The following is a 27,396-nucleotide window of genomic DNA, read 5'->3' on the forward strand; positions in this document are numbered from 1 at the left end:
TTAGATACTTTATTCATTAGCGTAAACGGCAGTCGGTTAATTGCTGAGTACAGAAATCTCGTAAAATGAGACCAACGAGCCAACGGTCGACGGGAGACTCGAGCGTCACTCTGTAGATATGCTCACTCGCTGTCCGGTAACGGGTGACACCACGCGAATGTCGCGAAAGGTAAAGGCTGATTAAACAATGCGTCCAATATGGCGGCGAAACACGTATACACAATGTAGTATTCACGGCTAACCGTAGGAGGGGGTGTGGGGGAGGGGGCAGGTTGACGACCACGCGCAGACGGTCTCTGTCAACATCGGCGGTTGATTTACGACTGCGAAGACACGGGCCGAACGACCGAGGTCGTTTGGATAGTTTATGTGTTTGAACGGACGGGGACAACAAAATGGCCGTCGTCACGTGGGGCGCTGTCGCAATAGATGCTGTCGCCGCTCTAGAAAGTGCTCGGGTGCGGCGGCGGCGACTGGAGACACGCCTAGCCGTTACGCCACGGCCTGCAGGTAGGAGGCACGGCCGATCGCATGGCCATGCCGCCCAGGCAACGGAAGCTGCTGGTGAAGTCTTGCAGGCTGGCGAGCGACACTCTTGTCCTGGACGGTAAAAGTGGGAACTGTGTCAAAAAAAAATTGAATTTCGAGGTTTTACGTGCCGAAGCCACGATTCATTACAACGCAGGCAACCAAACTCGAGGGGACTAAACAGCTCGCCAAAACAGTCTGCGTACCTTTATACAAGCAAAGTTGTTATCACGTCTCTTATTGCTTTAGTGCTATAGAACGAAAGTTTGCTACGCACTACTGTGTTAAAAGCGAACTTTTAGGGTGTTACGCGCCAAAATCACGTTTTGATTATGAGCCAAATCGTAGTTCAAGACAACCGTTTAATGTTGACATCCTTGAGTTCAAAATGAATCGACGTACATGAGAATTTTTTTTTCCCACTTCGTCCCCGTCGAAACTTGGCAAATGAGGGCCGAATCGAACCCGCGATCTCGAACTATGTATCGCAACGCCCTAGCCAAAAAGCAACCGCCGCCCATTGGAAAGCGGTGATGTAGATTAGCGTTACTTCACCACTTATTCAATATATGCTATAGACCATAAGCTAATATACCCAGAAAGCCCGAACATTATTCCCCGTCAAGGAAATCTTCACCCGTAGTTCCGACAATAGCGAGTGAGTTAATTTGCACAACAAATTATAAATATTCTTTGAGAGAAAAATAGTAACTACAGTAATAAATTATTTAGTATTCTGTTTCTGAACTGTCGCGTTACACATATTGTACTTAGACTTGCGATTCGAGGCTTCCCAATTTAATGTACTCTTTCCGGAATGTGGCACACATTTCAAATTTTAATCGCGTTAAGGTATGAGAAAGCGATGTTCTTAACGTGGATAAGCGGCTGCATGCATGACCATGCATGACAGTGACCATGCATGCCCTTGCGCTTGTCCCCAGTTTCGTGAATCACAGCGACAAATTTGCCGTGGAATCCACTGCTGTTCATGTTAGCGTTTCTCACGTAGTGTTTCTATTTTTCTTTGCAAGGAGCCGTTAACGGAAACAACCATGGAATTGCAACAATGCATTTGCGGTGATGTATATTGAGTATTTATTTCTCAGAGATAATGAAAATCAGTTTAGTGGTTGAGCAGTCACCTAAGCAGTCACCTCAGCAGTCACCTCATAACCTCTAAAATAGTTAAGAAAATTGAATAATCAAAATTACTCAGTATTATACGTATCGGGAGATTGCCGCGAAAAATTCCGACATTTGCCGCTGCTGTCCGGCTTGGTCAGTGAACTGATAATTTTTACAATTCCCGATTTGGGGTAACTCGAATCAGTTGTGGCAGAAATACACAGCAGAAACGCAGCAGAAGTTGTGGCAGAAACGACTTTGGGACTGTCCGCGATACAGGCAAAATAGAAATGTCTAATTATAGGAACCTTACTTGTCGCGAGGCGAAATACCATGCGTCAAGAAGCGGTGAGTGGCATTCAGAGTTGGCAGCGGCTCACAAGCATTCTGTTCGCAGCAGGAGAGTCCGAGGTGGGGAAAAACACACCAGTAAGAAAAATGACAGAAGAACAGCCCGCTGAAGTTTACATGTGTTCCCATTAGGTGGCGCCACATATTCTACAAGGTCGACTACTGGTTCAAAAGCTTCTCGCCCTATAGCAGGTCAGTATGCCCTTCCATTGCGGGAAAGTTTATATAAAGGCTAGCCTTTCTGGTGTGTTATGAAAATAATTGTGAATTGTGATATTGGCTTTAATAATATCGATACATGTGCGCTAAAGAGAAACGGTAAACGCCTTTGCACTTATCAAGTATTCTATCGGAGAAATATTGTGGTCATATTGTGGCGAGAATACATTGCCAGAAAGAAAAGGGGGGTAAAGTTTCATTTTAAAATTTTAAGCAAGAATATCGGTGCCGGTTCGTTAGTGTGGTGCCACTGATATATTTTTTGTATTTGGGGCAGTTGTAGTGGCATTAAAGCTTATTACATCTTTCCTCTCTGTCGTGTGTGTGTGTGCGTGTGCGCGTGCGTGCGTTTGCGTGTGTGTGTGTGTGTGCGTTTGCGTGCGTGTGCGCGCGTGCGTGTGCTTGCGTGTGCGTGCGTTTGCGTGTGTGTGCGTGTGTGCGTGTGCGCGCGTGCGTGCGTGCGTTTGCGTGTGTGCGCGTGCGTTTGCGTGTGTGTGTGTGCGTTTGAGTGTGTGTGCGTGCGTTTGCTTGTGTGTACGTACGTTTGCGCGCGTGTGTGTGTGCGTTGGTGTTTGTGTGCGAGTGCGTTCGCGTGTGCGAGTGCGTTCGCGTGTGCGAGTGCGTTCGCGTGTGTGTGCGCGTGCGCTTGCGCGTGCGTGTGCGCGTGCGCGTGCGCGTGCGTGTGTGTGCGTGCGTTTGCGTGTGTGTGCGTGCGCTTGCGTGTGTGTGCGTGCGCTTGCGTGTGTGTGCGTGCGCTTGCGTAGGTGCGCGTGCGTTTGCATGTGTGAGTGTGCGTTTGCGCTGCGCCTGTGCGTTAACGTTGGCGTGTGTGCGTTTGCGTGTGTGTGTGCGTTTCCGCGTGCGTGCGTGCGTTAGCGTGCGTGCGTGCGGTTGCGTGCGCTTGCGCGCGTGTGCGCGCGTGCGTTTGTGTGTGTGTGTGTGTGTGTGTGTGTGTATTTGCGTGTCAGTGCGTGTACGTGCGTGCGTGCGTGCATGTGCGAGTGTGTGTGTTTGTGCGTGCGTGCGTTTGCGTGTGCGCGGTTGCGTGTGTGCGCGTGCGTGCGCGTGCGTGCGCTTGCGTGTGTGTGTGTGCGTGCGTGAGTTCGCGCGTGTGTGGGCGTGCGCTTGCGTGGGTGTGGGCATGCGCTTGCGTGCGTTTGCATGTGCGTATGCGTTTGCGTGTGTTTAACGTAGTAGTTCTGCGGAAACCCGCAAAGTGGAGAGAAGTAATGAATAAAGGGAAACTCAGACATCCACCCGTTCTTAACAATTGCTACAAAGGAAACCGATACGGGTTCCTCGAAAGAAAAGCCTCGTGGTTGAAGAAAAATTCGTCCTGGTCTGGCACGCGGGTGTGTGCGTTTGCGTGTATGTGTGTGCGTGTGCATGTGCGCGTGCGTTTGCTATTGCGCGTGAGCGTTTGCGTCTGCGTGTGTGCGTTTGCGTGTATGCGTCTGCGTGCGTGTATGCGTGCGTGCATGCGTGCGTACGTGCGTGCGTACGTTCGCGTGTGTGCGCGTTCGCGTACGCTTGCGTCTGTGAGTGTGCGTTTGCGCCTGCGCGTGTGCGTTTGCGTGTGTGTGTGCGTGCGTTAGCGTGTGTGCGCGTGCGCTTACGTGTGTGAGTGCGTGTGCTTGCGTGTGTGTGCACGTGCGTTCGCAAGTGTGTTGGCGTGCGTACGTACGTGCGTGTGCGTGTGTGTGTGCGTGCATGTGCGTGCGTGCGTTTGCGTGGGCATGTGTGCGCTTGCGTGTGTGCGCGTGCGTTTGCGTGTGTGCGTTGTGTGTGCGTCCATGTGTGTGCGTGCATGTGTGTGCGCGCGTCTGCGTGTGTGTGTGCGTTTGCGTGTATGCGCGTGCGCTAGCGTGTGTGCGCATGCGATTGCGTGTGTGCGCGTGCGCTTGCGTGTGTGCGCGTGCGCTTGCGTGTGCGAGTGTCGTTTGCGTTTGCACGTGTGCGCTAGCGTGCGCGTGTGTGCGTTTGCGTGTGTGTGCGTGCGTACGTGTGTTTGCGTGTGCGTTTGCGTGTGTGCGTGTGCGTGTGTGCGCATGCATGTGCGTGCGTGCGTTTGCGTGGGCATGTGTGCGCTTGCGTGTGTGCGCGTGCGTTTGCGTGTGTGAGTGCGTTTCCGTGTGTGTGTGCGTTTGCGGGTGTGTGTGTGTGCGTTTGCCTGTGTGTGCGTGCGCTTGCGTGTGTGCGTGCGTTTACGTGTGTGTGCGTTTGCGTGTGTGTGCGTGCGTTTGCGTGTTTAACGTAGTAGTTGTGCGGACACCCGCAAAGTGGAGAGAAGTAATGAATCAAGGGAAAATCAGACATCCACCCGTTCGTAGCAATTGCTAGAAACGAAACCCATACGGGTTCCTCGAAAGAAAAGCCTCATAGTTGAAGAAAACTTCGTCCTGGTCCGGCACGCGTGTGTGTGTGCGCGCTTGCATGTATGTGTGTGCGTTTGTGTGTGTGAGTGTGCTTGTGCGTTTGCACGTGTGCGTGTGCGTGCGCGTGTGTGCGTTTGTGTGCGTGCGTCTGCTTGTCTGCGTCTGCGTGCGCTTGCGTGTGTGAGTGTGCGTTTGCGTCTACGCGTGTGCGTATGCGTGTGTGTGCTTGCGTGTGGGTGTGCGTTTGCGTGTATGTGCGTGCGTTTGCGTGTGTGTGTGTGTGTGTGTGCGTGCGTTTGCGTGTGTGTGCGCGTGTGTCTGCGTGTGTGCGCGTACGTTTGCGTGTGTGAGCGTACGTTTGCGTATGTGTGCGTGCGTTTGCGTACGCGTGTGTCCGCGTGTGTGCGCGTACGTTTGCGTGTGTGAGCGCACGTTTGCGTATGCGTGCGTGCGTTTGCGTGCGTGCGTTCGCGTGCGTGTGCGTGCGTTTGCGTGGGTGCGTATTTGTGTGTGTGTGCGTTTGCAGTGTGTGCGTTTGCGTGTGTGTGCGTGCGTGTGTGCGTATGTGTGTGTGTGTGTGTTTGCGTGCGTGTGTGTGCGTGCGTTTGCAGTGTGTGCGTTTGTGTGTTTGCACGTGCGTGTGCGTGTGTGTTTGCACGTGCGTGTGTGTGTGTGCGTGCGCGTCTGCGTGTATGTGCATGCGTGTGCGCGTGCGTTTGCGCGTGTGTGCGTTTGAGTGTGTGTGGGCGTTACTTGTGTGCGTTCGCGCGTGTGTGCGCGTTTGCGCGTGCGGTTGCGAGTGTGCGCGTGCGTTCGCGTCTGTGCACGTGCGCTTGCGTGTGTGTGCGCGTGCGTTTGCGTATGTGTGCGCGTGCGTTTGCGTGTGTGTGCGCGTGCGTCTGCGTATGTGCGTTACGTGTATGTGTGTGCGTTCGCGTGTGTGTGCGTTTGCGTGTGTGCGCGTGCGCTTGCGTGTGTGCGCGTGCGTTTGCGTGTGTGCACGTGCGTTTTCGTGTGTGCACGTGCGTTTTAGCGTGCGTGCGTGTGTTTGCGTGTGTGCGTGCGTTTATGTGTGTGTGTGCGTTTGCGTTTGTGTGTGTGCGTTTGCGTGTGTGCGCGTTCGCGTGTGTGCGCGTGTGTGCGCGTGCGTTTCCGTGTGTGCGCGTGCGTTTGTGTGTGTGCGCGTGCATTTGCGTGTGTGCGCACGCGTTTGCGTGTTTGCCTTTGCGTGTGTGTGTGTGTGCGCACTTGTGCAGTCCATAACGCTAACCAGGCCAGAATCGACATCTTATAAATTCGTGACGTCATGACGCGATGGTTCGGGAACGTCAAGGCGCCATCACCGAGAGCCTGTCGTCTTCGTGTCTTTTATAGTTCATTGACCCTCTTTTCAGGGCGTAAGTGGCTCTTTTGCGCTTGCAGAACGTTAACCTACTAGTACACTTGAAATCATTTTTCTCCTAAGTGTCGCATTTAATATCAGTTCTAGCTTTCGCATTTTCTTAAGTTTTTTATTTTCTTTCGTATACACCGAATGGTGTTCAGTAACTCAGTGGCATAGAGCAACCGATAGCTAGTTGTAGCATCATGCGTCAGGGTAGTGTTGCAGCGCTGTTACGTCGCTCTTCCCAAAACTTTTCTCCTTGTTTCTGGAGCTGGAATTGATTAAGCAACGCACAACAGTCCATTCAAGGACCAAGTGAGTGGACTCAAGACAGAAGTTTATCTCGCAATTACAGTCGAACGCCTTTATAACGAAGTGCTTGGGATATCCGAAGTTCTTCGTTATACAGGTAACACCGTTGTAAAGATGGAGCCCCGAAGCGCATTCTAAGCATGTTTAACGAGAGATAATCTTTATTTTACATGTATTCAATAAATTTCGTGAAATAACCCATTAATTTTTCCTGCGCACTTTGTCTGATGCGATATGCGACTGCAACCGACCTTGTTGCGCCGAATTTCAAGGCATGCTCCACGGCAAAGCGCGGAAGCCACGCGAAGCAAATCTCATCATCATCATCATCACCTGGTTATGCCCACTGCAGGGTAAAGGCCTCTCCCATATTTCTCCAACTACCCCGGTCATGTACTAGTTGTGGCCATGTTGTCCCTGCAACCTTGTTAATCTCATCCGCCCACCTAACTTTCTGCCGCCCTCTGCTACGCTTTCCGTCCCTTGGAATCCATTCCGTAACTCTTAATGACCATCGGTTATCTTCCCTCCTCATTGCGTGTCCTGCCCATGCCCATTTCTTTTTTTTTTGATTTCAACTAAGATATCATTAACTCGCGTTTGTTCCCTCACCCAATCCGCTCTTCTCTTGTCCCTTAACGTTATGCCAATCATTCTTCTTACCATAGCTCGTTGCTGCAAGCAACGAGCTATGGAGCAAGCAACGAAGCAAAGCTGCCGATCGTCAAATGCCGCTATCGACTCCCTCGTCGGAACTCAGTGGCGTTTGCGGAAGGAGGCCGTGGGGACACCGACCGCTACGGTGGCGTTCGTTGTACAACTGAGCCGTCGAGAACGCCTAAATTCATTCGTTGTACAGGGGAATTCGCTGTAGTAGTCTTCCTTGTAGAGGAACTCACCATACATGGGAACTCGGCCGGGAGCTAGTTAATACTTAGTTAAAAGGGTCATTTTCTCGTGGAGGCATTCGTTGTATAGAGGCGTTCTACTGTCGAGCCAAACCGACTGATATCCGCTACAAACGGTGTTTCCCCTCCGTCATGTCATTTCGCCAACGATGATCGCTCGCATTTGAGCTCGTCTGTCGCCTCGATGAGATGCCTACACGTGGGGCTTGTAAGAGTTCTACGCATTGAAAGGTTTGACTGATTATCACATTGTGCTCAGTAAGGTCCGAATCCAAGCTAGTTGGTAAAGCAGCGCTTTGGGACGAGACAGCGCAAAAGACGGGACGCGTTTTTCTTGAATCTGCCCGAATGCTCACCAATATTAATTGCCACGCTTGACAAGTGAGTGGCAATAACAACAAAAGAAATGTTACAGCAATAGATGCCATTGCATGCGCACGTAGTTGTTTGACCTAAGGTAACACGTTCTGCACCTCGACGTTGAAAGTATGCAAGTTAAATTGGTGGTCATACGCTGTTTTCAACTACAAGCAAACCTCAATTATATTTCAGCTTTAGCAGAATAATTTTGCTGCGCAAGGACGGGCAGACACGCAGCGTTTCCGCAACTGAAGAAAAAAAGAACAGCGGCCACGTACACAAATGCCTACCTCAGCGTAAAAGATGAATGCCATCTGATCTGCTCTGAAAGGGCTGAAGCCACGCACGAAAATTCCGGAGTCATTTGGGGTCGCTTTTGCAGAGATCTTCTTGTAAAGCTGTGGAGCAGTGAGAAAATTGCGAACATTGCCGATATTTGTGAAATAAACTTCCGTGCTATCAACAAGGTACGCTTGTTCTGCTTCCCCCCACCCCTCCTTTTTGGTGCTCTTAGCATCTCCAAACAAGCAGGTGAAGACACCTTTTGCTACTGCTATTTAATTTCATAGATGACAGTGAATGCCCCTTGCTCGGCGTAGAATAATTATGCATATGAACATATCATACTGATGCAAGAAGGCGCAAATGGTATTGCCAGATTTATCTTGCGCAAAGTAGATCCAATCGTAAAATACTACGTATCAAATTAGCATGCTAATGATGAAAAAAGGTGTTGCAAGTATAAGATCAGTTCAAAGGAAGGTACTTACCATACATGGGGCATGTACACATTCATGCACTTTTACAAAAATGAATGGGTAATAGTATGTGCAACATTGTCAACTAGTGCTGAAAAAGACAGTGCGCTGTAACCCATGAATTACTTTTTAACGAAAAAAAAGAAAACGAGGTATTTGTTGCAAGCTGACGCAGATGAACCAACCAGCCCTTTTGAAGGCACTGCAGACGTTCCATTTAGCGATGAGTTGCAGGTCTTTTGATGCAAGAAGGAACACCCGTTATCGGTCCTTACGGAGACAATTCTGGTCGAAACAATGGCTCCATGCTGATTTTCCTTCCTCGCAATTCTATTGAACATTTCAATTCTACATTTCTCTACAAAATATTTCTGCTGGAATTGCTGGCACTTCTTATACAACACTACGTTAAGTTTCCCATGGAGCGTGTGCTTTATCTTATTTATCTTAAACAAGAGTGCTTGGTATTGTTCTCTGCGTGCCTGGCGTGCACGACACTCGCATTTTGCGCTACCTTCGCATATCTTGTGCTATTTCGATTTGCTGGAACAGGCACAGGTACACTCTAAAACGAAATTACACCCTCTGGGTCGTATCTTGCCACATACAATAAACGTCATCTGTTTTGTCCGCATTTCCTTTCTTTAACGCTGTGAGCCCGGTACTTCCCAATAACGAACGGCATGCGCGTTATTAGCATGACATAGCATTCCCTACAGGAAATTTATTTATTTATTTATTTATTTATTTATTTATTTATTTATCTATTTATTTATTTCCTCAAAGGTCTCTTGTTGAGACATTACATGAGGGAGTGTGGGGTTAGTGACAACGATAGATACTACAAATTACAAAGGGATATTTTCGAGGAGTCACTTGAATGCAAGTGGGTCGATCGATGATAGTGGCCACTTCGGTGGGCAGGCCATTCCAGTCTCGTGTTGTGCGCAGAAAAAAGAAAGTAGCGGGCGCGGCATTTTCAAGAAAGGAACGCAAGCAAGGCAGATGATGATTATCGTTGTGTGGAAGATATACATCTCAAAGGGTGTACCTTTGTCTAAGAGTGTTAGACGTCACACGCACAGACTAGAGGAGTTAAGTGAAGAGTCTATTCACACACATAACGTTACCTCGACATAAAGATCGAGGGCCAACCTTGCACCGACAAACTCGGCAAGAACCCAAGGAAAATTGGATTTCAGAACCTGAAAGAAACGAAAGGAAACGCGAACATCGGTGACAGGTAGTGTAGTGGCGTTTACAACTCAAGCGATTATGAATACGCACTTGCGCACACACAGCTGAAAAGAGAGATACACGCTGAGAGAGAAAGAATTGAACATTACACAGCGAAAAATGGTAACGTAAAAGCTGTATGTTAAATTAAACTGTTTTCCAGTTTCACTCCACGCTGTGCGGCAACTGCTTGAATGTGTCCTACAAGTGACAAAAGTACTCCACTCCCCAGAACAAACGTTCCCTTCCAAATACTGTCTCCACACTACACCGAATTCGCGACTTTCACGGCCTGTAGGTGGCTCGGCTGTACATACAACATGACCGTTGCTAAGATGCTCGCGATGCTGGCAGAACGTGAAGGCTGGACTTTCTTTTTTTTGCGCTGTCGTTCTCCTCAGAATATTGTATGGCGTAGGCAAGGATGTGATAACATATTGCCATAACTGAGGACATCTTGGGTACATAGGCACACCATCATGCATGAAGCTCTTAAATTCTTAAAATTGTGTAAGTGCAACAGCCTCTCGCGTCGATATAGCGCGAAATCATTGGCGGTACTTTGTCAGAAAGAATGAGGTGATCATCCGGCATAAGTCTCATCAAAGTGAGAAATATTCTTGAAGAAGCCCTTCCTTCATGTGTTTTTCCTGCACTGTACTCTGCTACCAAGCCTTTAGTTCACTTAAATATCGGTCGAGGGCTTCAATATCGGCATGATTTGCCGCAATATAATAGTAGTGCAAATTGAAGATGAGAAATGACAACTTCGAGTTTTCGCGCGTTTACGCAGAGTATCAAACAATTGTGTTTTGTAATAGAGGCATATTCAATAACCGGCGATGTGCCTTTATTGGGTCCCTTGATAAGGAAACAGCGGCAGACTCGGTAAAGAAGTCGGTCAGCAGCGAACGAACCAGTGGAAGGTCAATATTGTCATTTCTTTTTTAAATTGTGGCCTCTCTGTTCTATGCTACTTTTCCGATATCGGAGAAAGTGGAAGTAATAGGATAATGGGCAGGGACGACAAAAAAGCGCCACAAAGCAAACCAGACAAAAAAGACGGGGATACAACGACTGCAGATGATCGCGGAAGTCGGGAATCCTGAAAAAAGGTACTTTCCAGGCGCTGGATAAATGGATGGATGGATGGATGGATGAAACACCTTATTAGGGTCTTTTAGGGCGCGCACTAGCGCGCAGCGGGCAGCTCCCACCTCGGGAGAGACAGGCGCTGGAGACTCCGAATAATGCGATGGACATTTTGAACGCCAACCTTTCGCGATGCATTTGAGGCAGACTGCGTCAAGCGGCCGCCTGCGGCTTTTATATACGTAAGCATTTTACATGCGCAACCATTTCTGTGGTTACCCAACGAGAAAACTAATCGTCCGTGACTGCATTCGCGTAAGACGATCGCTTTCAAGATGGAGTCATCCAGCTGCAGAAGAAGAAGACTACGATTGCGCGAGCAGTGGCACGAGCGCGTCGCTGTGACCACGTGACGTGCACAACCACGCACGCGCCAGAACAGTGGAGCAGACGTGGCTTCGGGTCGAAACGTCATCGGCGCACCTGGCTCCGCCACTTGCAGTAGTGTGCTTGCCTCATCAGTTCACGTTGCGGCGCCTTCCGCAGCAGTTCGTGTCGCCGCAGCGCTGTCGCGCTTACCGTAATGGAGCCAAGATGACCAAGAACGGAATCGCAGGAATCCAGAGCCTCAGCGTGAATACAGATTACGCCAGAAACAAATGAACGACGCTGCGCAGAGCCGGGAACTACATCAACACGCTGCTGAACGCAACAAACAAGAGGAACGACGCCGTGCCGACGCCTCCCGATAGCGACGTTCCGGGGAAAGCTGCATACGTTTCCTCCATTTCCTACATGTCCCTCGTCACTTCACCCCACGTCCACATCCACTGCGGGCTCTCTACAACACGAGTGAACATTGCTTCTACTCGCCTCTTCCAGGTCATCTCGTGCAGGTCTCACTTCACAGTGTGGTGTTGCAACCGCGCTTCCCCGTTTCACGATTCTTTCACGGTCCTTCTCCCAATTATACCGAACATACCAGCGCACGACCACTCAACGCCACGTCGTTACTACGAAATGCTCACGCACCATTCAGATAAGCTCCCTGACGACATTCTACGTATAATTGTCTTTTTTTGTCTCACTCGTTCAACGAGAACTCATTTATTTCTCCGTCTACTTAGCGCACAATCCAATGTCTGCTTTCTCTGAAAATGTCACGGTTCTCCTGCATTGGAAATGCATTGATAGCCGTGTTTCTTTAACTTGTTTCTGTTCGTGAAAAACGGCCACCGTCACCTGCTCTTGGGAGGCCGATAATCACGCTACTCGTTCCCAAGAAAACCGAGTGACGTCGCAACCTTTCGAGAAAGTTGCAAACGTGCGTTTGAGTAAGCTCCGCAAAAAAGACGAGGCTGAAATCATTTAGGGGCTTTTGCCACGAAGCTTAGCATATATTGTGTCACGAATGTAATATTGTGCGTTATTTAGATGGCGGTGCACGAGGTGACTAGGTTTTTTATGATCGTCTGACGAATGCTAAAAATTAGCCGCCTGTAGTGCGCAATGATGTTTATGAGTCAAGGAAATACAATAAATTTGTCAAGCCTTATGAACGTGGCAGTCCAGTTGAACTACCGATACCCTTTAAATCGGAACTCCTGTAAGGCGAAATTTCAAACAATTGATTACAAGTTCCGACTCTTTTTATTATTTAGATTCGTTTAAAATGTGACACGAGGAATTCCTATAGTGTTTTGCTACTCTTGTTGAAAAGTATATCAAAAGCATTATGTGCTCTTTATTCATTAGTCAAAATTACGAAGTAGCGCTACCTTTGTCATGACAAGTTACCTCTTTATCGGCAGTTAGATTTTGAATGAGCAGCCTGTTTACGGATGTGACCAAGCCACTGCTTTTGTGTGAATCGCTACTTGTTCACGCGAGCAAACAGTTATAGCTTGTTATAATAATAGACAATATTGCTATTATTAGGCTTCAAAGGTAGCGCCGTTTTGGCAATGACGACTTAATCCGCCATCGGCAGATAGATTCTGTGGGCGCCTGTTTGCGAGTGCGATCAAGCCTCTGCGCTCGAGAGAATCGCAACCCATTCGCACTTACTGGTAATAGCAGATTCGAAACTCTGAAGAATATAAAGCTCGTGAATACTCGTCACGCAATTATCTCGATTTCACTTTTCAGAAAAAACGTCCAACACTTTAAAACGAGTTATTGCACTGCAGCGTTGTGGAATACAGAACGGAATCTGCACTCACCGTGTAGTTAAGAGGGACAAGTAGCTTGTCTATGTATGCCTTCATGAGGCAGTCTTCTAGGGCGTCGAAACGCAAGGTTGCGTTTTCCGTCCACGACGAGAAAACGGTGAAGTTCTTGAGAGAGTAAGATCCTGAAGGGAAAGAAAAATATTCTCTACATCTACGTTTCTAAAAGCGCGCCTTAAGTTTTCTCGCTAATTAAGTGGGTGGTACGGTGCGCTGACTTCGGGAATTAATGGCTTCCCGTAGGGCTTTGAAATCTTTAACATGCGTAACCACATGCGAGGTAAAGAAGACACAACTTTCATATTGCGGAAACTTCTTTCGATCAACCACGAATACGCAAGAAAAAAGTGACTTAAATGCATCTTGCCTGATGAGAAACACAAGTCGTAAAAATACTGCGGCCAGGAAAGCGTCCTCGCAGTTCTGACCGGGGAAGGCTAATGCTGTATAAAAGAATACCTGAATACCAAAGCCATCCCAGCTTATTTGAAGAAGCCCTCGAGAAAGTCGTTCTTAACCGAGGCATAAGAAAAGTAATGTATGTAGACAACCTACCTTGCTTAAGCAGGAGCTTAAGAACTTCCTCTAAAGCGTCCGGAAGGATTTTCACAGCGTAAAACCGCCTGTAAGAAGAAAGCACAAGTTTACTTGCTATGGATGATCAGAGGTTTACCGAAGTACGATTCAGCTGAAGCATTAGGCACTCACTCTATAAGCGCAAAACCAAGCAAAATCTGTTATATGTTGGCTGAGATGATTTGGAAAAAAAACCACGTAACTCCGATTATAAAAAGGGTTATTCATAATGTGGAGTATAGTCCTTTTGTAAAGGGAAGACCGAGTTCCAAGCTAGTTGTAAATTTTATGTGAGATATTTCATGAGAACATGTAGGCTATACTGTGTGCACAGATGTCTGCTTGGTATTTCATATGCGAGACCCTATTTTCCTTAATTATTAAAGAACTGATAGCACTATTACGTTCACGTTATTGCCGTCTAAGTGTTCCCTTCAAAAGTCGACTACAGTGTGCGCTAAGTATACATTCTGACAGATGCAGTGCTGCTATCTGTTTAACGGCACCATTAGGTGCATCCTTCGCGCAAGCTTCGCACACAAACAATTACCGTTTCATAATTCCCGCAGGAAATAAGCAGTTCACAAGAATATCATGTCTGCCTGTAGCGCCATGCTTGCGTGGTGTGTCCATGGCCACATAAAAACGCTTCACAACGACTGGTCACCGCTCGCGTAGTTCTCGACCTCTGCACTGGGGAACACTGCTGTCGGAAGCATACTTCACCCAGCGAGAATCGTAAGTAACGTAACACCTTCCAGAAACGCTTGGGTTTAAAGTGGACGGAAGCGTCCCACAATCAGCACTCGAGACAAGGAAGAGAAGTTTAGAGTATTGCTAGAAAAAAAGCAGGGAAGAAATTGATACGACTCTTAAAATCTCAGCTAGCGGTACAAGGCAGATTTCGAAGGAAGAAAAGAACGATTAAAGAGCCGTATACAAAAATGCTAGGTAAAAACGTATATAGCATACCTGAATAAATCAAGCAGGCTAGGTGTCTATGTGTCACCACCTCTGTTCAATTGGGATGCCATTAAATCATCATCCCCATCATCATCATCATCATCATTATCACCATATAACGTAGGTACGACATTCGGAAAAATAATGAGAACAGCTTGGTTGCTCCAGCCACCGCCCCGTTTCAAGGGGAACGCTCACAGCATCCATCCACCCCGTATAGCCCCTTCAGCAGTCGCGAGATGCGAGACGTTTAGAGTATTGGAAAAAAAAACAGGGAAGAGATTGATAGTACCGGATACATTGCATGCATAGATACCTGTACAAGGTGGGTATATAAGTTTTAAAGAAGAGAGAAAATATTGAGGAGAGATAGGTAAAATGCAAGGCTGATAAACATATGTAGATTACCTGATTAGCTGAAGCAGGCTAGGTGACTATTTGTATATTTAGAAGAGCTTGTTCTGGGGCGAGTTAATGCATATTAGCAAACGTTCAGTTAACTGCGGGTATGAGGTATCACAGAGAGAGCAGATCTTGTGATCCGCTCTCTCTGTGAACTGTGACTGTTCGTTCGCGCAGTTAAATAAACGGTTGCCTATTTGACACCGCCCAGTTTTGAAGGAGATGCCCACAAATAATAATAATAAGTATCATCATCATCCTCCAGCCGGTCGCCTTAGTGTTGCCTTCAGTTTGGCCAAGTCGTGCCGAAGTACTGGTTTCGCGACCTAGTAGCTATAAAATTCTGACATGCTCAACTGATCAGATAAAATTTGGCCACATTTGAGGGCAGTATTGCACCTTGTGTAGTGTCATCAAGTTCATAAACGATATTTTCTATAACGAATCCTTTTCTTGCCATTTGGCATTAGCAGGCTGTGAGTGGCGCCTCGTGTTTCGCATTTTTCTTTGTTAAGGTGCAACACTAACGGCATATTCGACCGGCCGTCGGCGCTGATACCTTTAGAAACGACGTGTAAGCCAGCAACTAAGCCATTATAGTACGAACATAAAATGTAATAAAATGATTTTTTCTCGGAATATGCTGTGTTACGTAACTTTTGTGTAGCACAATACAAGAGTGCTCTGACACGACTCCCTGAAATGACCAGCTGTCGAGCAGAGACGGCTGAAACACGGGTGAAACAAGCGAAAACCCGTTCCGTTGGCGCGACTTCTTCCGCATAGAAGAATTGTTAGGGTATCACAGTTCGTGGCCTTATAAATGACTAGATCTGTACCATGTTGAATATACAAAACAATATGGTAGCTGTCTAAAGCTACGATATTCTACATTATACAGCAGTAAGCAACTTGCTGTGCCCAATCTGAATTTTCGTCCCGCACCGCTGTTAAATTTGCTTGCCTCAGAACTGGTGGAGCTTTGAGAACCTCGCCAAAATACGATGCTGGTACACCTGTGAAAAAAAAAGTATATCAAAAATCAGCCCTTTCCATTCCAGGACCCTAATTAAAAGCCCTGCATGTTCGGGCTTTCCGCGTAATTCGACAAATATGCGAGCTGCTACTTGAACAGCTGTCTCCTTAGCACTTTTCTAGTGAACAGTTGTGCAGCAGCAAAAGGTCTATTGAGTGAAACTTGCGAAATACCTGTTTCCGAACTGTACTTACTCAGCGTATTAGCATCATGCGAGTAACGAATCTTGTAATCAAAACTCTGCATGTGATGCAATCTGAGAAGAGAAAGTTGGAAACAATGTTACAGGAGATTAAGGGTGACTTACCGTGATGCAGTTTTTGAATCACTCAAAGTATTCGTTCATCGGTATTTAAAGTGCAATCTACACTGCACTCAAGAGTTACTATAACAAATTTATTTATTGCATCGCAAGTGCCTGCTCTCTTATACCCCCATTTGATCGCCGTAATTGCTTGGCACAAACCCTACATATTCTTCGCCAAGCCCTGGATTACGTTGCAAGAAAAAAAAGGCAGATAGATGCGTGTCAGTGTAAGTCACTTGGCAGCTAATGAAAACCAATGTGAATCCATGTGTAGTACTTGGAATACACAGAGATCTACCTGTACTCAACGAAAGTGCACCTTTGACCAAAAGACAGCGTAAAAGAAAAATAATTGCTGGCATACGCTCCATCCTTTGATTCCGCCTGCAGCCACTATGCTGACAGGTTGACACCAAACCCACATTTATTTTTCTTTTGCTTTTCCGTGGCTTTTTCGTTTCTATGCATGTATATAGAAAATGTAGCAGAACACTTGTGGGATTGATCAATCCCAATTTTAACTCGCGCCTTCTAAAGTTCGCTACTCTATAGTTTGCTTACAGAGAGATGCCCGTGTGCACATGGTTCCAGTGGCTTCGAAGAACGGTTGCCTTGGCTTCGACGAAGTGCAATATGGGTGGCAGCGCGGCAAACTTGACGTCGTAGCTCTGCGTAGAACAGAAACGTTGAAGACCACGTTATTTCAGCCCGTGTTATCAGGCACTTCACGTTACCGGCTTAGGAAAGCTTCAGTAACGAGACACTTTGCATATCTAATAGGAATTGTACGAGAGACTTCGCTCGAAGACATTGAGCATTATAGGCACATAGTCCAGAGTTCGACGAAATATCATCTAGCAAGGAGGATCCATACTCAAGCCGGAATGGGCACTCGCCAGAGTCAAGAAAATAAAGAAACACGAAGGTTGACGTTTCGGGGCCCCTAAGGGTCTCTGGTTCACAATGACGACGAAGATGCACAGTCCTTGCTTATACTAAGAAGGTGGCGCAGTGAGCCTGGCTAGGTATTTTGTAGATTTTCCCGAGCCTTGTTATTCGCGTGCCGCGTTATCTGGAGGTAGAATGATTCAAGCAGTAAGCGTGCAAGTAGGATTTTTTTTTCTTGGCGAAGATAACTGCTGCGTCCCAGGTGATCATATGGTCTGTCTTCTCGTGATGCTTGGCCAGCACATTCTATGCCATGTTTGCATTTGTCACGTCGTACTGCTACTGCCTTTCTTTTTCCTAAACCTGCCCGATTGATCGATGTAGATTGCGTATCAGTCTTTATACAAGGAATCTCGTAAACAACGCCTGGATAAAGGTCACGCGCGATGGGATCCTTCTCGAGCGCTCGCTGGCAGCGAAGCTCTCTGGAGTGAGCATGAGCATCATATACGTTGTAGTTATTAAAAAAAAACCTGGTCAGTATTATAAGTACGAAAGAAAGTTCTGATGGCTCTGGCTGCTTTTTCCGATACAAGCTCATGTCAGTGACAACCAGATGCCATTTCAGGAGCTTGAAGAGCAAAACTGTAATAAAAGCAGGTCACCAAAATTCACAAAACACAGCCAAAGTCCGTCCCAGCTATAAGCGAACGCGTTTTTCTAAGATGTCTTCAACGCGCCAAGACACGGACAAGCACAAAAGAATGAGACATGCGCATGTATACGACTCCGTTTGAAATAGCGAATACTTTAAAAGTGTGGCTGCACGAACAAGACAACTTGTTGACAGCAAGATTGTGACGTTATGGGATCAGCAGTGACCGAAAATCTGAAGCCTCACCTGGAAGCCGACGTCGGGGCAAGAAGACTTGTCCCCTAAGTCAAATTCCTAGCCGAGACGGTGACTAAGACAAGTTTCTCGTAAAGGTTTGTGAAAATGCTGGATCTAGAGTGAGGCTTCCCTCGTTCAGCCACTGCTGAGAACTTGAGACTTTTTCCTTGAAGATGGTAAATATCAGTTATAATCACCCATTACGCAGATGATTATGCACGGTTTGTTCATATTGCTAGTGCCGCACCTCGCATGTCCACTTGAAGACGTTGGGCTCATGCAGCAGCGAGCCAGGAATGACGAAGGAGATGTGCATCTTTTCAACCTTCGGAAAAAACAAACAAACACGAGGCAGTCAAAGTGATCTAATTTTATTCAATGATACTTCAAACTAATTTTTCATGTAGTGATGTATTAGTCATATACGCGCCGTAATCAGATATTTGAGCTTTCAGCCACGAGAAGGAGTGGATCCTGCATACTCAACAGAAACAAGATTCGAGAATATACTCGTTGCTTACATCTGGTAAATACACCAATGCAGCAATTATCTCAATTACAAAATTAAAGGCTTCAGACCCAGCTAAGATGAGCGCCGAGATGGACAATAAAGTGCAACAGACGCTGAAACAAGATATACAGATGAAGTGCGTTTTCAGCCCCCAATTGTTCTGATAGAAGTAGGTCTGTTGAAGCTCTCTCTTGCAGAACTGTTATAATACAGGAATGATACAGCTTTACAATTTGTCTCGCAGCATCACAGGGGCTGGGTATGTAGCATAGAGAAGCTCATGACTTACCTTGGCTAACAGTTTTTCGACAGTCTCTTCGTCTTGCCATGTAAGCCGCTTCGTAAAGTTGAAGAGGACGTCCTTCAAATCCCCGATCCACCATTCGAGCTGTGGCGGCGCAAGACAGATTATTTATGCACGAATGCCAACCCTCTAGTTTAGAAAGTCCTATAGCAATAATTCAGAAATTTTGCCAACAATTCGTCGTCTTCCTATCCGGGTTTCACAAATTTTCACGTGCACCTAAATTATAGTACCGAATTGACAGATTTTGAAACCGTTTCCCTTCCAGGTGCTATATTCTAGACGCTTTAGTTGACCCAAGAATTGAACTTTCGTAGTTCACGTTATGAAACCAAAATTGTCATTAATAATTCAGACAGCTAAACTGCAAGACGTTCATAATGTGTCTTACGCGACCCTCTTTCGTTTTTTTTTCTGCATATAAACTTGCTAATGTAAGAAATGAAGGTTGAGCTTGTCGGCATGAATTCAGTACCTTGCCTTGGTCTTTTACACCAAGTAAGTGCTTTCTTTCGCCCTTTTGCCAAATTACAGATGAAAACAAAGCTTAAGACTAATAAAAATTCACTAGTTTCTTAGTAGTTATGGCTTTTAAATTGGCAAGGTACACTCTTGCTGTAATGTTGTTGACCCTTATTTATTCACCGCACAGAGAAAATTCATCAAATTAGATGTTTTACGATGTTATACAATCGAAGATAAGGAGAACATCTCGTATGGAGCCGATGCATACGATATGTAAAAGCCAACCATGTGTGCATGTCATTCTGTGAAATGTGCGCTTTAGCTTTTCTGGATATCAAAGATGATGTTCATAGTTGCAAACATTTTCATCTTACACAATATACCCACTTTCTACAAACGCAGTATATTTTTTTCAAATTTCCAACAGAAATAATCGATATAGGCGTGAAGAGGCAGTAATTGTTCTTACAGTATTATAAATATTTCACATAATGTGCCACACAAATGGTTGTCGGTAGTGCCGAAAAGCCAACTTTCTCATTATTAGGAAGATACCGACCCCTACAGCTGTATTATATTGTTTTCAGCACAGATTATTAGCTTATCAGCAGCTAAACATTGACAACGTGGAATGATTTCATTATATGATTTCAATGATTTCATTAGAACGTCTGTCATCTATTTACTCCGCTTTAAAGCTGCCTTTGAGGTATCAGCACTGGTGGATGTCTACGACTCAAATTCTTTGAATTTCATTTGCCCGAGTTCCGTTAGCATAATGAGCAGCCGTGGGGCCAAACCAAAGGTCATGTTTCTGCTCATTTTCCACTCTACCTAGATTGAATTGAATTCTGAGGTTTTACGTGCCAAAACAACGCTTTGATTATGACGCACGCTGTAACACCAGATTAATTTTAACCACCAGGGTATCGTTAACGTGGCGCTAATGCAAGGGTCACTGATGTTCTTGTATTTCCTCTTTACCAAGATACACCTACAGTTAATACATCTACATCTTTTTGCGTATATTATGCGGATATGTCGCGTCAGACCTGGTAACGAACGCTGCACATGCAGAGGACTCACGTGAACTTACACATGCATTTTACGCGCTCACACACGCAAAAAAACGAAAAAAATACGCATGTCTTCAAACCGAATGAAAATTTATTTTCCAACAGGATTACAGTTCGGGCACTGACTTTTCAGAAGTGTCGCCTGTATCTTAGCTGTTTCACAACGTATGGCTCAGAAGCGTACACGTCGGCTAACTTACTCAAGCGAACGCTGACTCAAACTCTCGCCTCACCGATTTCACAGGCGTGTGAATGAGCGTCAGCGATTAGCGAAGGGTGCGATTGGACGTGAGCGTGTATGAACGGAAGCAAGTTCCGACGTGTCCGAGTGAACGCTCGCTTATGAACACGAGTCAGAGCCGGTTAATACGAGAACGAATGAACCGAAGTTGCGAACGCAAGCCGACGACGGTGAGATCCGAGTTGACGTGAGTATAAACACAGGTGACATATCAACATATCGACGAGCGTGAGTGGACGTGAGTGTTTATGTCAGTGAGCGCTGGTGAGCGGCAGCGGACGAGAGTATACATGATTGCGAGTGACTGCCTGTAAACGTAAGCGGAATCAGCCATGAACGTGGGTTGACATTTATAATTGGGCGTAAGTGGAAACGTCGAGTACAGAGGACCGTTAGTGCACCACGAGTGAATTAACAGCGGGTGACTCGTACTCATTGTGCAGATATGAGTGGGTGTCGGCGTATCCTGCCAATCTATGCCGAGAAGTAGTAGTAAATTATGCCACTCGGTATTATGTAACTACGGTATCTGCGCGTAGGAACGATGCGCATCGAGATAGTTTTGCAGGTAGCTGTTCTCCATACCGGCCTCACGAATTCCACGGACGAATTGGTCTGTCCCATCGCCACAGTGAGGAGTGCGAACATTCCCTGCGGACAAAGAGTCTCTGCGTAGCGGAGGCACAGAGGGAACCGCTTGGACCCGCCCGGCATTCCGTACGGCACTCCGGGGAGGTGCGGTTCATTGCTGTGTTCGTCGGGGAACAGCGGCGAGAGGTGCACCCACAGGTAGACGCCGAGATAGTTCAACACCGTCGACCTGCAGCGCATTCGCGGTTTTGCAAGACCTTGCTTAACTATGCACGCAGTCGGCGTATTTTCGCAGTCGGCGTACTTCAGAGAAGCCAATTCTTATTTGTCGCTTGAAACGTAGGAGAAACGCTGAAAGGTTCCGGTTAGGTCAACCACCGATCAGGTTTGTGTGAAATTGGCTTTGTTTAAGAGCGAGTGCTATGCTCTACGGATTGTTAGAAGTAAAGTTATGAGTTAGGGCCTCCAACTTCTTTCCGGAAAATTGGCTTTATATGCCAGTGATTTCGGTTTACCATATGCGGCGTGAAACAACAAAGCGTAGTGACATTAAATTAAAATAAATTACGTGCTTCTTAGGGGCCAATAGCGCGGTCTGATTAATCCAAAGCGTAGCGGCAGTGAATTTAACTGCGCAGAATTCTTAATTATTCAAAGTGGCTTACTCGTCAACGCCAGTGTCAAGGTAGGTGAAAAGCCGGTGGAAGTAAGCTTTCGAGTTGACGGCGATTGACGACTCCTTGGTGTAGACGTGCGACTGTTCGAATAGGGTGGCGAGAAAGGACGTCAGATTGATCTGAAACAAAAGGCGAAACAGCGACAGAATACCACATGAGGGCGTGTCAACGACTGTAAAAAAAGAAGTTGAGAGAATAGACACTAAATATAAACGTACGTTGAACTCCACAAGTATATCACGCGAGGCACAATACAAAAAAAAGAAAGAAATAACTACTCCTAGCCCAAGGAATGGTTCGGAAAGCCAGAAAAAGGCGCAAAAACTGAAGATGGGTGGTGCGACCACCAGCGCTTAGTTTCTAAACCAGCTGGTAAACTCGTCATGGGCTTTGAGCGTCTGGCTCGGCCACGTTAGATTTTTTTGTATCGGCAAAAACGGAGTACACATTATTCTGAATAAGTCGGAGAGTCTACTTAGCATGTTTTGAGACTGCTCACCGTGCCATAGCGGCCCACATACGAAAAAAAAAATGAAATTCATAATGACTAGGTGGCTTGCCGGCAATGAGGCAGCCGCAAAAATAAATAAGCAAGAAGAATTAGAAAATCGGTCATAACCTTTTTAATGCAATTGCACCCACTATCGCGCTATTAAGGAAAACAGGTTTCTGAAAGTTGATTTATCCTTCAAAGCGAAAGAACTGCTGTTCTCTATTGTCCCTTGAAAACGGAACAGTCCGCGAAAAGAAATTGCCAGTACTGCAGTTGTTCTGATGCGATTGAGAAAAAAAGGAAAATGATACACGAGCTCGATAACACGATTCCCAAAACTATGCCGGCGCGCACCTTCTCGTACATGGCGAATTCGGCGGCATTGACGAGTGCGTGCTCTGGAACGGGAGGCCTGTACGCAGCCATCTGAAAGAACAACGTAAACGTAAACATTAAATGTAGTGTAAATAACGTTTTAGACTCTGTCGGTGAGCGCAAGCAGGTTTGGGAGGCCCCCAGGAACCAAGGTAATATTTCCTGCCGATAAAAAACGAGCCCTTTCTGCCAACTTGAGTGTATTCAGGCTAGGAACACAGCGATTTGTTGTTATACACTATATGAAGAAAGACGTGGCCGAACTTGAGCGACTCGCACGTGCAACTTTCGCTTGGGATCGCTCAAGCGCTGTGTCTGATTTTTAACATTCATGCCAATGAAGAGGTTGCCGAGAATTCGCTACGACGGCATACTATATGCAAGCGCGTTTAAGAAGAATAACACTAGAATACACTGCGCCGCAACGTTTCTGGCGAGTTCAGTGGCCGCATGTCCATTTTGAGCAGATGCACTAAGTAGCTATACATGTAGTGGTCAACTGCGTAGTGACCCGTGGTATGCCAAAATGCGCGATATAGTCAATGACTACGCTGGTGTCGTCTATGATGCCATGCATGGAAACGTGGACTCAGAATGAGCAGAGTGCGATGCGGACATTGCATGCTGAAGTTGTTTGTTAGCCCTGTTCTTATCTATGCTCGACTCCGTCTTCTTTTTTGCTTTCTTTCACGTTTCAGGTATTGTACAAACCGGCCCACTTCAACAGTAAGCGTCCAAAACATGGCGACCGTGACAAGTTTCCGGCTCCTGCAATCACTTCCAGCGCGTTCGGTACACAAAAGCATTGGCTTAGTGATTGGTTTTCATTACCTTCAGGGTACCTTCGCTGAGGTGTACCCTTTTAACGCCACCCTATACGCTGGTACGTACACAAGAACCACTGTTTATATCAAGATCGCTGGACAGTGGTCGCTTTTCTTGGCAACCGTACCATGAGAACTTCCTTGGAGAACTTGAGCACCTCCTGGTACTGCTGCAAGGTCAGGTGCTGGATGGACGGAAGCAGCGAGGCAGACCTCTTAAGCACCCAGTGGTACGTGTCCGTGCTCAGCAGATCCGCCTCGTGCCATCTTCGGAGTCTTTGTTTCAGCTGCGATTCAGCAACGACCGCCAGCGCAATTACTTCACGACCGCAGAGGTCTAACATACGTGAAAGAACTACTTCAAAAATTTTGTAATATTTAGTGAGAATCCCACGACGCGCGCCGTTCGCGGGAACTGCCACCGGATAAGGAGAATGTGAGTGTGCTAGAAGTTGCAGCCTCTCCGCGGAGCCAATATCTATCTGTCTATCGCTCTGTCCGTTTGTCCGTCCGTCCGTCCGTCTGACCTGTTGGTCTGACCTGTCTGTCTGGCGTGTCCTGTTCTGTCCTTTGATGTTATGTTCTGCTCTCAAATGGTATGTCCTGTCCTGTTATACTCTGTCCAGTCCTGTCTGTCTGCATCACAACTTACTAAAGCACTGACGTGAAATTGTGAGATCGAGATAAAAAAAAGTGCATGTACGTGACTCCCCCGATTATAAGTTTTAGTGCAGCAAGACGGTGGTATACTACGTGTGCAGTAGTCAATGTGTTGCATTGCATCTATAGACCATACCCCGAAAGCAGGTGTTACATTGAACACATAGTGAACTGGAAGAAGCGATAGGAGTGACCCTCCTAACCTCGCACTGTACGTTTCTCCTTAAGGTCATATAAGGCTTCAGGAGTGCAAACAGAAAAAGCGCGTAACGTATAGATCACGCTTTTAAAAATGCATTTATATTTCGGTGTTTGACGTGGCAAAAGCATGATACGATATGAGGCATGCCGTAATGGTGTATTAGGATTAATTTTGACCACTTGGTGTTTTCTAGCATGCGCTTTTAACGGCAAGCACACGATGATTCTTGCACTTCGCGCTGATCAAAATGCAGCCGCCCCGGATGGGATCGTACCCGCCACCTGGAGCTCCACAACCATGAGCTACCTGCCTACGGCGGCGGGTTACATCACCCTGTGAATATCGTGTCCGCTAAAGAATATCAAACAGCGGTGCACGGCACGAAAGCAGGAAAAATAAGATAACACGGCAGAACCATCCTGCGAAGCTTTTCACGCCTGCACGTTGCGCAAATCCAGAACGAACTCACGTCCTCCCGGAAAAGGCTCGCTCAAGGACCGCCAGATGCGCGGTGCCGCGACCGCCCGACGATGTACGATGGCAGACGTTACACGCTGCTTGCAAATTCGTCAACTTGCGCGTGGAAGTACGCGTCTGCGTCGCGCAAGCGTCAGTCCTCCAATCGGGCCGCTTGCATCCCGGCATTCTGTTGTGCGGCCGTTCACTTGGCGTGCCGCTGTTCTTCGGACGCAATCCCCTTGTTTTCTTGCTTGCGCTCCACGGCCGCGCTTAGCTCAGCGGCCTGTCGCTTCGCCTCCTGCCTTTGCTACACATCGGGTACCTCTGTAGTGTCTGCAGAACCATTGCACTGTTTCACTCCTTATCCGCTTGATACTTTCGAGCGCCCTTTATTGTGCGTGCCAGTAGAGGATTACGCGAAACATTGCTCACCTAGCGCAACCTAATCACGCCAATTTTTGGCACGCACACCCGAATAGGCGAACGAAGCAAGAAGGCGCCAAGCCAATTGCAGCGTGCGTATAAGCGTGCGAGTGTGCGCGTAGACGTGAGCGCGCCTGCGCGTGGAATATGCAGGTGCCGAGCGAATAGCGAGCGGCCAGCGAGCGGATGCATGTATGCGCGCGTGCCTGGACCATGCATAGGCGGCAAACTCTCGGACGGACTCGCGTTGATCCTTGGGTCTGACTATAGGAAGAGAAATGGATGGAGTTATTATACTAGTTCTTGTGGTAAAGCTGAGCGCAGGAAAGTGGCAGCTGTAAAGCCGCCGCCATGTTGCTACGACTCACGTTTTTCACGCTGGAAGTATTATAAATATGCAAAAAAGCACTAACAGCCTGCATGTAGGTATTGACAACGTTTGAAGTTCATTCCACATATTGGTTTTACACAGATTGCATGACTATTGAGAAAATTTGGATGTCACATTTACGGCGCGGGAAAAGATGCGTTTGCGGGTGCCCAAACTAGATGGCGCCACCTTACTGAGGGAGGCTCGGGATCGCGTTGATTGTGCGTCTCGCTGAATTGAATTTTGTAGCCTGCGGCCTCGCGCCCGCACAAAGTAGCAACATGGCGGCGCCCTCACGATTGCCGATTTCAATGCATGGACGCTTCAGGAAGCTCTTTCCCCTAGAGTCGTATATAGTGAGGAAGCTTTAGATCCGCGGCTCCTATCAACATACAAGGGGAAGGAGAAATCGTTTTTCTCGGCAGGCACGGCAATTAATTTGATCATGTTTGCTGTATCTAAAAGGAAACGCCAAATTCTGGTGACTGCTGCTAGCGGATTCTCTATTTAGGGCATCAACGTTTCCATAAAGATTGTTGAAAATCGCAATTTTTCAGAAAATTCCACTATCAAGTTTACAACTCTGTAACTCGGCAATAAAAAAACAAATAATAATTCTGTAAATTGCATGTAAAGATACAGCTAAAGCGAACAAAATTCATAAATTATACATGGCTTTCATTGAGACCACTAAGATGTAAAAAGGACTTTCGTAAGACCTTTGTAAACAGAAATTCACGTAAAATATAAATTCACACACTAGTTTGTCGGCTTTGGATTTTTAAACGGGTGCAGTTTACAGCACTGCAATGTACGTTTTTAAGGTAAAGCTGCGAATTTATAAACGCAGTGCTTCTATTTTTTTTCAAATATACGAATTGTCAAAAATTATTTTCGAAGTGTTAATGCCGTAAACCGATTTACGCTGTGAACAGTCACTAGAATTGAACTTTCTCTCTGAAGTTCAACAAAGTTCATTAAAATCGGCCCAGTGGTAATGTCAGAAAGGCGTTTCTGCGGTTTACATGTGTTTGAATGGGCGGCTTCGGAATTGGCCCCGAGCTAAACCTTTCTCTTAATTCTGTGCAGAAATGCTTCGCATTTATGAAAAGTCCGTGCGCCTTGCATCTCGGGGGGGGGGGGGGAGGGGGGGGTTGCGCCTTTCGCAGGAAGATGAGGATCATACGCACAAGGGCCTCCACGGAAGAGGCTGTGCCTGCCACAACAAGCGACATCACGGCCCCTGTCTTCGGCCACCAAATGTGGAACACACAAAAACCACCACAGGAAATGAGCCGCGCAGCAAAACAGGTTTGCGTTGGGTGAAATTATACCTTAAAGGGATAACAGCGCACACGGACGCCGACAGAGAGAAGAGCAACCGGACACAGCACCACGTCGTGTGACGCTGTGTTCTGTTGTTCTGCATTGTCCTGTTGTGGGTTCCCTGTGTCCTGTTGTGTGCGCTGTTAACCCTTTAAGATGCTTTGCCAACTAGCCCACCAAGCCATCCTCGTGAATTATACCTGCTTCGGCTGACTGAGCCCTCTCAAACGCGACCACGGACTCTCACTGGCCGAGCGAGAGGCTAAAAGCAGCTCCATTTGAGCCATGTGTCATGTGATAACAAAGCCACCTGGGCACGCGACGCATGTATGATAGAGTAATGGTTTATTTTCTCAACAAACAGCGACACGAAAGTAAGGTCCCTTGTATTGTACGGTTGCTAAGATATATGCGCAATACTGGTATGTTTTCGCTACATGTTGCTTTAGCAAGTGA

General features: G+C 47.0%; 1 protein-coding gene across 1 annotated transcript in view; it reads right to left on the minus strand.

The window, feature by feature from the left end:
* The window catches only part of LOC126543631 (neprilysin-1-like), a 106,130-nt gene continuing 78,734 nt past the window's right edge, over nt 1–27,396 (minus strand). The window contains exons 9-23 of the mRNA XM_055078113.1: nt 23,629–23,787; nt 22,656–22,727; nt 21,797–21,927; nt 21,126–21,360; nt 18,744–18,842; nt 18,191–18,268; nt 16,725–16,831; nt 16,051–16,112; nt 15,785–15,836; nt 13,435–13,502; nt 12,874–13,004; nt 9,454–9,528; nt 7,856–7,963; nt 1,970–2,043; nt 1–600 (exon numbers count right to left, since the gene is read on the minus strand). Coding sequence (XP_054934088.1) covers nt 486–600; nt 1,970–2,043; nt 7,856–7,963; nt 9,454–9,528; nt 12,874–13,004; nt 13,435–13,502; nt 15,785–15,836; nt 16,051–16,112; nt 16,725–16,831; nt 18,191–18,268; nt 18,744–18,842; nt 21,126–21,360; nt 21,797–21,927; nt 22,656–22,727; nt 23,629–23,787 — 1,566 coding nt within the window. The 3' untranslated portion in view covers nt 1–485. The remainder of the gene's footprint in view (nt 601–1,969; nt 2,044–7,855; nt 7,964–9,453; nt 9,529–12,873; nt 13,005–13,434; nt 13,503–15,784; nt 15,837–16,050; nt 16,113–16,724; nt 16,832–18,190; nt 18,269–18,743; nt 18,843–21,125; nt 21,361–21,796; nt 21,928–22,655; nt 22,728–23,628; nt 23,788–27,396) is intronic.

Source organism: Dermacentor andersoni, chromosome 10 (genome assembly GCF_023375885.2).
Source record: "Dermacentor andersoni chromosome 10, qqDerAnde1_hic_scaffold, whole genome shotgun sequence".
NCBI classification, from domain to species: domain Eukaryota; kingdom Metazoa; phylum Arthropoda; class Arachnida; order Ixodida; family Ixodidae; genus Dermacentor; species Dermacentor andersoni.